General features: G+C 40.7%; 1 protein-coding gene across 6 annotated transcripts in view; it reads left to right on the plus strand.

Moving 5' to 3' along the window:
* Positions 1-1,764: 1,764 nt before the first annotated feature.
* Positions 1,765-12,116, plus strand: part of ZNF236 (zinc finger protein 236) — a 73,879-nt gene continuing 63,527 nt past the window's right edge. For 4 of the 6 annotated variants that reach the window (XR_013340260.1, XM_077784610.1, XM_077784620.1 and 1 more), the window contains exon 1: positions 1,765-1,833. Coding sequence is in view for 4 of the 6 variants with exons in the window: in XM_077784610.1 (XP_077640736.1) it covers positions 1,770-1,833 (64 nt within the window). In the remaining 2 variants the exon portion in view is untranslated. Of the gene's footprint in view, positions 1,834-2,018; positions 2,092-12,116 lie in introns of those variants that run through there. The other 2 variants (XM_021530845.2, XM_077784625.1) reach the window with 2 other exon arrangements.

Genomic DNA, 12,116 nt, shown 5'->3' on the forward strand with positions numbered 1-12,116 from the left:
GTAGTTTGTACTAAAGAAACTGGACATATGCTGGCATTTGGGATGGGGGGATGAAAAAGGGACATCCTGGAAGGCAATGAAAAGAACTTAAGCATTTTAAGAGTTTAGCAAATAAGCAGCAGCAAGCCAGTTCAGTGGCAATGGACTTTGGATCCATTTTTGGCTGTAAGACTTCAGTTGTCAAAAAAATTTTTAAAAAGGTAGTTTGATCACTGCAGGCAGTATTCTCATACCAGTTCCCTCTGTACAGAAATATACTCCTTTTAAAAAGGTATTTAAAAATCAAAAGTTGCAGGAATCCCTGTAACACACAAGCTTTAGAGTCTTAAATAGGTTGAACTAAAGAGATAATGAAAGAAGAAGCAAGTCATTAATCAAAAGTAAGTATTTTGTATTAAATTTTATTTAGCAAGAAAGAAGTGTAATAAACACCTTATTTTAGAAGCTCAACATTTGTGTATTAAACGATGACATATAGCAGTGTCTTTGGAAGCAATGAAATCTATGAAGTGCTTAACATGAAAAACAAGAAAAGCATACACAACTTTATTGGTATCTTTCCAGATAGCACAGTTCTACTGCACACAAGTTACAGGGGACAGAATCAAACACTATGGCCTGTGATACCAAAATATTGCTATTAAATGACCCAGTTATCTTTTATGATAACTCAAATAAAGATCTGGAGAGGGACTTCTGACAAGGCTCCCTCACAAGGAGTGACAGGACAAGAGGGAATGATTTTAAACTGAAGGAGGGTAGCTTAGATACTGGAAAGGAATTTACTGTGAGGGTAGTGAGACCAGTGCACAAGCTGCCCAGAGAAGCTGTAGATGCTCCATTCCTGGAAGCATTCAAGGCCAGGTTGGCTGGGGCTTGAACAACCTGGCCTAGTCAAAGGTGTCACCACTCATGGGCAGGGACATTGAAACAAGATGATCCTTAGGGTCCCTTCCAACCCCAACCACCCTGTGATTCTAAGTTCTCCTTACGCAGCAATTTGGTTCAGGTAGCAAAGCTTGGCAAGGGCACAACCCAGGCAAACAATTCCAGCAAGTTCAGTCGGTTTCAGCAGCAAACTCCGCCTGCCCTGGCAGCTGTTGGGTTGGAGGCTGCAACCTTCCTGGGCACCAGGTGAGTCCCATGTGCTCATGTTTTGCGTCCCTCAGCCTAAAACCAGAATTCATGGAGGGTGTGCAAGGGGAAGGCAGGCAACAACCACAGAATCACAGACTACCCACAGCTGGAAGGACCATAGAGTCCAACTCCCTGTTCTGCACTGTGCCTGTGAGCATGACCCAAACACTCCTTGCACTCTGCCAGGCTGGTGCTGTGACCATTCCCTGGGGAGCCTGTCCCAGCACCCAGATGCCCTCCGGGCGAAGAACCATTTCCTAATACCTAATATCCCACCTAAATTTGCCCTGACACAACTTCAGGCCATTAACCACGCGGCTCTGGCCAGTCCTGCCAACTTTAAGGCTCTCACCCTCACAAAATCACAGAACTCTTTAAGAGTTGGAACGGACCTCTGGTCCAACCCCTCCGCCAAGGCAGGGTCAGCTACTGCAGGGGCACAGGTAGGCAGGCTCAGGTAGTGCAGGGGACACAGGTCCAGATGGGAGCCACAGGCAGGCACATCACCGCGCCAAACCCGATCTGCTCCGCTCCCGTTCCCACTCCCAGGCCCGCTCCACAAGGGCGCCCGCGGCCCCGCCCGCTGCCGCACCCGGATGTGCCGACCCCCCCCAGCCGGCACGGGCCGGCGCATGCGCACCGGGGGCGGCCGCCGCCCCTCACCCGCCGTGCGCCCCCCGCCCGCCCGGCCCTGCCGTGAGTTCGCCGCTGCCCCCGCCCGCCTCCCCCGGAGCGCCGGCACCCGCCCCCCGCGGCCCGCGTGTAGAGCCGGGCCCGCCCGCTCGTCCCCGCCCCGCCGTCCCCCCTCCGCCCGTTGCCAAGAGTGTGTGTGTGTGGTGTGTCCGTGTGTGCGTGCGCCGGGGGGGGGCGGGAGGGACGGGCTGGGGGCGGCCATGCCGAGGGGGCGGCCCCCCGAGCCCGGCGGGGAGAGTGGCGAGGCCGGCGCCGAGGCAGGTAACGAGCGCGGCCGGGCTGGCGCGATCCGCGCCCGGGGCTGGGAGGCGAGAAGCCTCCGCGGGCTCCGCATATAGTCCCCGGATATGGGGGAGGAAGGCCGGGTCTATTGTGCGAGGGTACAGGCGAGAGGGCGGAGGGGAGGAGAGCGGAGGGAGCCGGGCCCGGCCCTGCGGAATGATACCGGGCGGGCAGCGGCCGAGCGGCGCGGACGGGGCGGCCTGACCGCCGCCTCCCGCCGGGGCCGCGGCGGTGATGGCCGGCGGAGGAAGGTGCCTGGGCCTGGCCCTCCTCCTCCTCCTCCTCCTGCTGCTGCCGCGGCGCGGAACCCGGAGCCAGAGGAAGAGCTCGGGCCGGTTTGCGGCGGGCAGGACGGGAAGGCTCCGGCTCCTTCCGCTGCCCCTCTCCCTCTTGTCCCGGCCACATTAACGAGACCTTCGAATAAAGCATGATAAACAAATACAAAATGAGGTTTAGCTCGTCCATCTCGGTGCTGTACAAGGACGATGTTATTTTTAAGTTTCTTGTTGTTTTCCTTTAAAAACACCTTTGCAGTCGTTTTCTTTGTGAATATATGTGTAAAAAACCCCAAAACAAGCTGGTTTTCTCTCCCAACATGTATTAGTCTCACGCCTAGGTTTTAACATTTTTGATTGTATTTTATTGCCGTTGATATCTGGGGAGCACTTTGAGGGCAGGATTGGTTTGAAGGACTGGGGAGGTTTTTTTTTTTTTTGACAGCAGTTGGTAGCTGGTGAGTTTTATGGCTCTTTTGTGTAGTTCGTTCCTGCTGATGTTACTGTGGTTCCGTGAGCAATATCGAAATAAGGTCCACAAACAAAAAATGCTGTGATTCAGGTAGGCCTGAAACCCTCCTAAGTGACTTCTCCTTCAGCACAAACACGTAGCAGTAGGCATTTAATTGAAATATGTATTTTTTAACTGGTAGAATGGAAAGATTTCATAAAGCATTTTAATACAATGCCTATTTCAGTAACGAAATATCAGCCAATTAATATTTTCAGTATGTATGTAGAATATTTTGCTTTCTTAATGTTTTCAGGTGAAGTCTGGCCCTGCAATAGGAATGTGTAGGTGAGGCTTCTGTGGAATACTATTTTGTAGAATTGAAATGTACTGACAGGCAAAGAAAAAGCTGTACTGTTACGTGAGGGTTGGAAAGTTGGACAAGATTTTTTCTACAGTATGGAAAGCCAGATGGGCCACAGGTTCCTATCAGACGTGGTGGGGTTCTTTTGGCGGGTTTTTTTTCTTTTTTTTTTTTTCTTTTTTTGTTAATTCTGTTGTAGCTATTGATGTCACCCTTTGATCACTAAGTAATAAGGATATAAAGAAAGTTCCAAAGAACTTTCAATGTTACTAGCTTTGGAGGTTGAGGTGTTTTTGTTTATCTGCTTGTTTCCTTTATTATTTAAACTCAAAATCTACTCAAAGATCTACTTAGTACTGTAGTGGTTTTTGGAAGGGTATGTGTCATACATGTGTGAAGTCCTAGAGTAATGGCGTGATGTACAAATGAGAAAAGGATGATAATTGAGACAAGCTGTCCAGGCAACTACAGCCTACTAGCTGTATTCATTTTGCTTGTAGTTGGACGTTGATCTTGGACTATTGCTATGGTAAGATGTGCATATGGCTGACAAAACTTACTGTGAGTTTCATCACATTCTCTGTTTTTCACACTTTCATTTCTTTTAAAAGAAGTTTGCCAAATTATTAATTACGTTTTTTCATAGAGGTGGTTTGAATGCAGTTGAGAATTACAGGGTCCAGGGTTATCACAGGGATTGAGAGACAATTGCAAGGATTGCCCTAAATAGGCAAGTTTTGTGGATTCTGGTGGGTTTGGTCCTTGATATTTCAGCAGTTTGGGAAAGCAGTGAAGTCAATGTTGGCAAGCAGCACATTTTTTTCTGCACTTCTCTGTGACAAATAATGGTCATGATTGAAGAAGCTCTGGCTAAACAGGACAGCTTGAATCTGGGAAATTTATGTTCTCAGGACATTTGGCTGCTTGTCCTGTTCAGATACAGGCTTTGAAAACTGGTTGTGCATTTCATGGGTTTCACTTTTACCAGAAGAAATTTTATTTAGAAAATAGGTGTTTACAAAAATAAGTTTCACATCTTTTACTTAGTAGATTGCATGGGTTTAGACTTTTTTGAAGTGTGGTCCTTGGAGTTCTTACAGCCATGCTGTGCTGATGTCTTTCATGGAAGTGTTGCTCTCTGTAGTTGTACAGTCTGTATGTTTATGGCAAATGTGTTTTGGGAGAAAATAAAGGTAAATCAATAATGTTATATGTAGATTCCTTAGACTACTTTAACCACCATGCATGTCAAAGACTAGAGCAAGTGTTTTGTTCTAGGAAAATTAAATATGTTGGATAAGAAAACTGAACTCTAGGCAGCAGTAGTTAAAATAATATCTTGACCTTAATAGCTGATATTTTAAAAGATTGTTTCCCTTTTTTTGGTATTGTATTGTTTTCCCAAAACCATCTTGCATTTTTTTTTTTTTTGAAACTCAGTTGAACTGCTCAAATTAACCTCTCTGGTCAAAACTGAAACATGTTAGGTTCTGTCTGAGCATAAGGAAGCACTTCTTTACTGTGAGGGTGACTGAGCACAGGCAGTGGTTATGCATGGGAGTTGTGGAGTCTCCTGCCATAGAGAGGGCCTTTCTGTTTTTACCTGTGATGTTTGTCACTGACTAGCATCAACATGAAATGAGCAGTTTTGACTTTTGCTATCTGATAATTTTCAAATGGCAGGAAAGGAATGCTTTGAACAGCAAAATGAAATATTTCAGTGTGTAATGAAGCAGTTTTTAAGCCTGGAGTGTATGTCCTTTGTTAAACCCAAGGGCTAGTTTGAAACAAGTTTGAACTGTTTCTTTATGAGTGCAGTTAAAACTTGATTATTTCATGTCTTCAGAGGGCCTGAATTGTTAACAGAACTCGCACATGAAGAGTGATAAATATTAAATAGACAAAATAAGGAAACACAGAGATGACGTAACTTTTAAGTCTGCCTCTGCAGAGCTGGCTGTATTTTGTTTACTGCTGTCAGTCCTCTAGCAGCATTTAGGGTGTGAATACATTGAATTAGGGGAAAATCAGGTTAGAGGCTTTACATGTCAATTTTATATTACTGAAGAAGATTGAAATTTGAATGCACTGGTTAAATCTTATCACATTTTTTAATGTAGATTATTTTAGTAGTTGTGCACTAAGGTTTTGTGTGGTGACCTCTGACTAGAGAAGAATAGGTGAGTGATGTCATTTAGGCAAGAATGAAGAGGTTATGGTACATCTTGTGTGGTATGAACTAAATCTCTCAAATACAATAGGTATAGGTAATTCCTTTAGAAAACATGCAGGAGGAACAACTGCTCAAGCTTTTGCCTTAGAAAATGTTTATATTTAAGCTTTAATGGTGATACTCTGGTATCTCACTGTTCTGCAGTAAAAAAAAAAAATCCACATTTACATACAAAGGGGTGTGTTGGGTGATAAAGATGATAAACTTGGATTACAGTGGTGTGCTTTAATTCCACACTAGTTCCTTACTATACTTGAAATAATGTCCATGCTTTTTCCCAAGCAATCTGTGCAGTTGAATAACTTGTGTTCTGTGTGATAGCTTCAGTTCTTGTTCTGTCCCTTGTTCATAGCTTCTACCAGTTGCAGAAATTTTATTTCCAATTGCATCTGTGCTCATACCTTCATACCTCGTTTATTCCCATGCGTTAAGTGCTTCCAAATATAATTAAAATTTCTATTTGAGATCTCTCACGTCCCTGTTTCGAGTTTTATTGCTGCAGTTGGATTATGTTCATTCTCTGGAAGAGGGAAGACCATGTAGTAAATAATTTAGTTCATTCAGAAGCTTCTGTTAGCAGTGTAGCGGTGGGCACAGGTAAAGGTCATGGTTTCACACATGAGAAATCCGAATCATGTGAAAACAAACAGCTGAAAAATGGTAGGTTGGTATATTCATATGCAGCAGTCAAAAAAGGTGTAACTCCTGTTTTGGAGTATTTAGCAATAAATATGGCAATATTTACCTAAATGTCAAACAAAGCGCTCAGAGTTGGTGAAGGAAATGCCAATTTTCAGTTGTCTGTGTAGATTAAGGTGATGTATCTATGTGGTGGGTTGGCCTTGGCCAGCAATTTAGCATCCTTCAACCACTCGCTCACTTTCTCCTGCAGTAGGGTGAGAGAAAGAATGGGAATAACAAGAGCAAGAAAAAGCTTGTAGATTAAGATGAAAGCAGTTGAGGAAATAAAGGGGGAAGTTAAAAAAAAGATAAAAAAACCCCCAAAACCAAATTAAAAAAAAACCAAAACAAAACAAACCCAAAACAACCAAATTGCCAACCAACACAAAGCCCAACTAAGCGATGCAAGGTACATGTTTGCCGTCACTCACGGAGGTGCAGTCTGGTGCTCAGTCTCTGTCTCAAGACCACTGCCTTGGAAGACCTACCCCCAGTTTTATATTGCTGAGCATGATGGTTTATGACTTGGAATATCCCTTTGTGTTAGCTCCAGCCTTCCTCCCACCCTCAGCCTACCCACTGTGGGGGCAAAGTGAGAAACAGAGAAGGCCTTCATACTGTGCAGTGCTGTTCAGCAATAGCTTAAGCAGTGATGTTAGCAGCATTGTTTTAGTCACAAATTTGAAACACAGCACCATATGGGCTTTTAGGAAGGAAGTTAACTCTATCCCAGCCAGATGCAGTGCAACCTAAGTAGCATCCAACTGGCTGTGATGGAGCTGTGAACTCTGTGTCCTCAGACAATTAATTCAGGCTTCTCTGGAGCAGAAGTGCAGCAGTGTGGCTGTGCTCTGTCAGGACTCTGCCCCTGAAAGGAGTGCATCTACTTTGTGCTGGCACATGCCAAGTGACTGGCCCCTGGATGTCCATCCCAGCAGTGTGTTCCAGATTAAATGTTGACCAAAGCATAATAAAAATACCTTGTCTTATATGAGCAAATCTTGATTGATTTCTGGATTTTTTTGAGAGTTGAGTCTTTCTCCTTCTCTTCCCATTACGAGTCAGAAGGAATTGCTGTATTTGTTTAGGCTGCTAAGCTAGATTTAAACTTACCTGTTGCTTTTATGAATGCAGAACTAAGCAAAATCTTATAATGATTCGTTATCATTTGTGTTCTATGAGTTCAAGTGTAGTATGAGGAAATGTCAGTATTGCCATCCCTGTTTTGTTCTCTTGTCCTACCACTTTTCTTTCCACTCATAAATTAGTAAATAGGTTTTGATAGGGTCATACCCTTTTGTCCCTAGGCTTGCTAGCTGCCATTTAACATAAGTGACAAGTTTTCACCCATGAATTTTACAAGCTTGAGTGTTTATTTGCAATGTCCTTTCAGTCAGATTCGAGGAGGTTGTTAGAGATCTAATAAGGCTGTGCTGCATTCACAGCTGAATGAGTCCATCTGCGCCTTGCAGAGAGGGCTGTGGGCTGCCATGAGGCACAGTGCTGCTTACATAAGGAGGGAATGGCTGGGAGTGCTCTAATTCTGTCTTCCTCCTTCCACATTGAGTTGTCATCTGTGGCTTCTAGCAGAGAGCACCTTCTTGCTGACTCAACTTCTGAGGTCAAGTGTTGGTGAAGGCTGTATCACAGCTAAGTTCAGCCAAAGTGATTGTTGCTGCTCTGTGAGAGACAATAAATTCAGGAAAAGACATTACAGGTTGTAACATTAGAAGTATTCAAGTAAGACCATCTTTAAACTGAAAGTTTGTTATCATTGATAGGTATTTCGCAAATCTGATTATTCTATTTTTGGCACTTTGGACAAACTGTAAGAATATAGACAAAAATATGTTTGAAAGTGCATGTTGACAAAGATGTGTTTGATGGTGCATAATGAGCAAAGTGCTCCCTGTTTAGGTTAATTGTATTGATACTTGACTGTCTCTCCCAAGCTGTGAAGGAATAAGGTTGATTTATGTTGCAGCTAGACTAAGATGCAAATTGAAAAAGAAAATAGAAAGTGACAGTAGCTTCTGCACTGTTTCTATGCAGCTAATACTAATAAATGCAAATGTTTGGAACTTTCCTTCTGTTCAGCAAGCTTTATAGTTTGTTGTAGTGTGCAGACCTGAAAGAATTACTTCTTTTTCATGAGGTTTGTTACTTAGATAGTCATTTTCTGTTTTCTCTCTGTGTTTGTTTATGGATATTAGTAAGAGGTTGCTCTCTAATAAGAGCATGTCAATTTTTCTTGGTGATTGCGATTGTGTTGATGTTATATACTACATCAGTTAATGTCTTCTTGAACTGGAACCTCAGACTTTTAATTCAGTGTTTTTGGCTTGAATGGCATTTTGAATTTTGAATTAATTTAAAAAGCAGACTTGTGTTTTCATCCGCCAGAGTATACCTGACAATAAATAGATTGCTTAATTTGTGTTTCTAATACTTATATTTTTCTGAGAGCATAAGTATCATATTGGCTAATAATGAGATTCTTGCTAATATGATAAGTGATGAATGTGTCCATCAAATGTTGTGTCATTATGTTGGTTTTTTTGATTTTTTTTTACTTGGGTACCCAGGGAATGTTTAGAATTTTTGTATTTTTTTAAAATTGACAAATTTCTCAGTGCATTTAAAAATACAGGTTCATGCCCCACTGCCAGCTTCTTGAACTTGCTTTTGTCTGCATGTTTTTTTGGCATTCAAAAGCATTGGTCTTTAAGATAGGTTCAGTATTTTGCAGCATTTGGGCTTGTTTGATGATCCAAGCTGATGCACCAAAAGCATTTTCTCCCTCTGATATAGGAAAGATTATTTTATTGCTGATTTATCTGAAATACAGTAGTATAGGTTATTACTTTGACTTGTTATGATAGAGGTATCAGTGTAAATAAAGTTTTCATTGTGATACTGATTCTTCTAACAAACAAATTGTGTCAAACGGTTATTTCATTTTTGAAACTGTTTTTTTTTATAACACTGAAATGAAAACAGACATGAGTTGTACTTCATGAGGCTGTGACACCTGCCCGAAAAGTCAAAATGTGGCTCACTCTCTTGTTACTTCTTTAACTGACAGTGTCTTTCATTTTTTTACTGTCCTCCTAATTCTAAATGCAGTGTAACAGTTTAGGCCTTTGTGTTACCCAGTTGTTTGATTTCAGGAGGGGTATTTTTCTTAATGCTCTCCTTGTTAATAGAAGAGTAAGCTATAAAGTCACTTCCGACTTCTTTAATAAAAAGGAGTTGTACAACTCTCTGAAATATCCAGTTTTTAGTAGGTGATAGAGGACCAGACTGTTTCAGTGACAATACAAAGGAAAAAAAGACATTATAGTCTCATCTCTCTCACAGGCTACTTCAGACATAGTGTTAATGAATAAATGAGTTTGTGTTTTAATTTAAACCTGTATTAGATAGCAGTCCTGCCCTTTGAGTAAAAGTGAAGCAATTGAACTTTCAGAATTGCTGTGCCTTGTCCTTAAGGATTTCTGCACTAAGAGTCTTCTGCCAAGAGAAGCTGGACTTTACAGTCCAGTTGGTGATTCTAGAGTCCAGTCCTGATTCCCCAATGTCTTTCCTCTGCATTTTAGCAATATGAAAGACAAAAAAAACAAAGTACCAAAAAAGCCCTGTAAGATTTGGCTTTGGAAAGAGTTACAAAAATTTTCTTTGAAAGATTCATGCTTAAAATGTTACAAATGTAAGCAGTCCATTTTCTATATGGGTGCCTTCTGTTTCTTCTTCCATGGGATCTGTATGCCTTTGGGAAAGTGGAACAGCTTGGAGGGAGCTCAGGGTTTATGGTCATCCATGAACTGATCTTGAAAACTTTGTGATACTTCAACATCGGATGTGATTTATTCAGCTCCTCACTTTTTGAAGTTCTGGCTGTTCTTCTGTTCTTTTCCATGAAATATTTTAAGATTATAAATTTATTGACTCTTTCTGTTTATTTTAGCAGTGGTCATTCCTGTCTTTTTACAGAAAAGCTGAACTATTTTGAGGTACTGCATCAGGTAGTCTGATTTCATAGAATGATAGTAATCAAATTTTGCTGAAATATGACAAGGTACTTAATTTTTTGTTCTATAGTTAAACTCCTTTTTAAATTGAGGAAGAAAATTCACAGCCTGTGGATTAATCAGTATTGGTCAAAACAGATATGATACACATTTTAATAAAAATGATACATAGATATCATAAAAATGATACATAGATTATTGACCAAAGACCGATGCCACTTGGCTGTATTATTTAGAAACTAGCAAACGTTGGGTTTTTGTTTCAAAGTGTGGAGAACTTAGCACTTTTGATGATGTCACTGCTACATTTTTGCTACTTCAATTGCTTCCACATTGTTTTTGCATATTGCTCAGTGCCTTTGATCTCAAGAGTGAATGTTTAAAGATAATAATCTCTTTGGCTCAAGGAGGAGGTTCGAAGGCCTTTGGAAAGTCATGGATTGGATCATTTTTCAGATGTCAGTTTAAAGTGAGAGGTCAGGCCTACTTGGGGTTGAAAAATTACTCCTTTTTCCAGGGGAAAGGAAAGCCTTGTGCTTTAATGTTTTCATATAGCCCAAGTATAGGAGTAGATTTTTCTTTCACTTTTCTTGTGATGCTGTTATTTACAGAAACTGATTTTGTGTCCTTTTTTCTACTCCGGCATATTTATCACAAGTTTGCTTAAAGGATTGATCTTGTAATTAAAGCTGTTGTTTTTAGCTTTTGGAGAAATATGGCCATTTCAAGGTTTTTATTGATAGTGTCTGCATACTATGAATTAATTAAAGGATGCAGTAAGTGTACGTTTACACTTGATAATGATTAGTGATATTTACATCTTTCTGCTACAGAGAAATTTTTGATAACTAAACTTTACAAAGCAAAATTTAATTGGGTCATTGAGTCCAGGAATGGGAAGTGCAAGTCCCTAGGGCATTGTTTTTTGTTGTGATTTCTTGCTTTTTTTGTGATTTCATACTGAAATGTTTCCTGTAGTTTCCTCAACTACGAGTTTTTAAAGTTTGTTTATGAAAATTTTAACAGGGAAAAAAAATGATCAGGACATAAGGTACTGATTCTTTCCCCTTGTAAATGGTGTGGTGAATGAGAGACGACTTTGAAGTGGTGCAGTAGAGTGGAAATACTCTATGGACTATATAATCTTCAATTTCCTCTGAGGAAATGTAAACAGGATGCTGTAAACTTCTACTTGTGTTGTTGTTACTTTCTATGCCTAGTTCTTACATACATGGAGAAAAGTACTGGCTTAAAGAGAAACATCAGAAACACTGCATATCTAGATAACAAAATCAATGTTCCCTTCTTTTTGTCTTCTGTTGTTGATTCAGTTTTATTTGTGGCAGTTTGAAACTGAATTCTATAGATTTTTTTGTCTTTCATGATCCTAACCTGCAGCACAAGCTGACCCCTCCTGTCAGTGTCTTTTCTTAAAGTTTTTCTTAAATACAGATAACTTCCTTAGTAATGCAGTGTCTTCTCAAATGTAAAATGTGTTTAACTTCCTCAGATTAATATTTCCCTTATGTCATAAAGTATTTACAGGATTGACTTCACTCATTTGAGCAGAAGGATTTAGAAGCTTGTGATGTGGTGTTTCAAAAGTTACATGACTATAGGAGTTCAAAAGAAAACTGTATGGGCTCAGACGGTGTCTGTTTAAAGGAAATATATATCTTTCCATTGATTGAATATGTACGCACTTAGACTTGCAGTTTATTGCATCTCTCTTGACTTTTTGAAACATTGGTGCTGGTTTTACAGCTCTAAAGGTTTTAAAATAGGTTTTAATAAGGTTTTTATAATGCCAGAAGGAGGAAAAAGAAAATACATCTAAATTTTTCTTAGGGAAAGAGAGAAAGGGAAGGGAGGGAGGGCAGAAAACCTGTGTAGTCAGAATTGCTGACTATGTAGTTTCAAAAAAACATTTTTAGAAACATGTGATGTAATATTACTAAAAGTAACCGCT

This window comes from Lonchura striata, chromosome 1 (genome assembly GCF_046129695.1).
Source record: "Lonchura striata isolate bLonStr1 chromosome 1, bLonStr1.mat, whole genome shotgun sequence".
Lineage (NCBI taxonomy): Eukaryota > Metazoa > Chordata > Aves > Passeriformes > Estrildidae > Lonchura > Lonchura striata.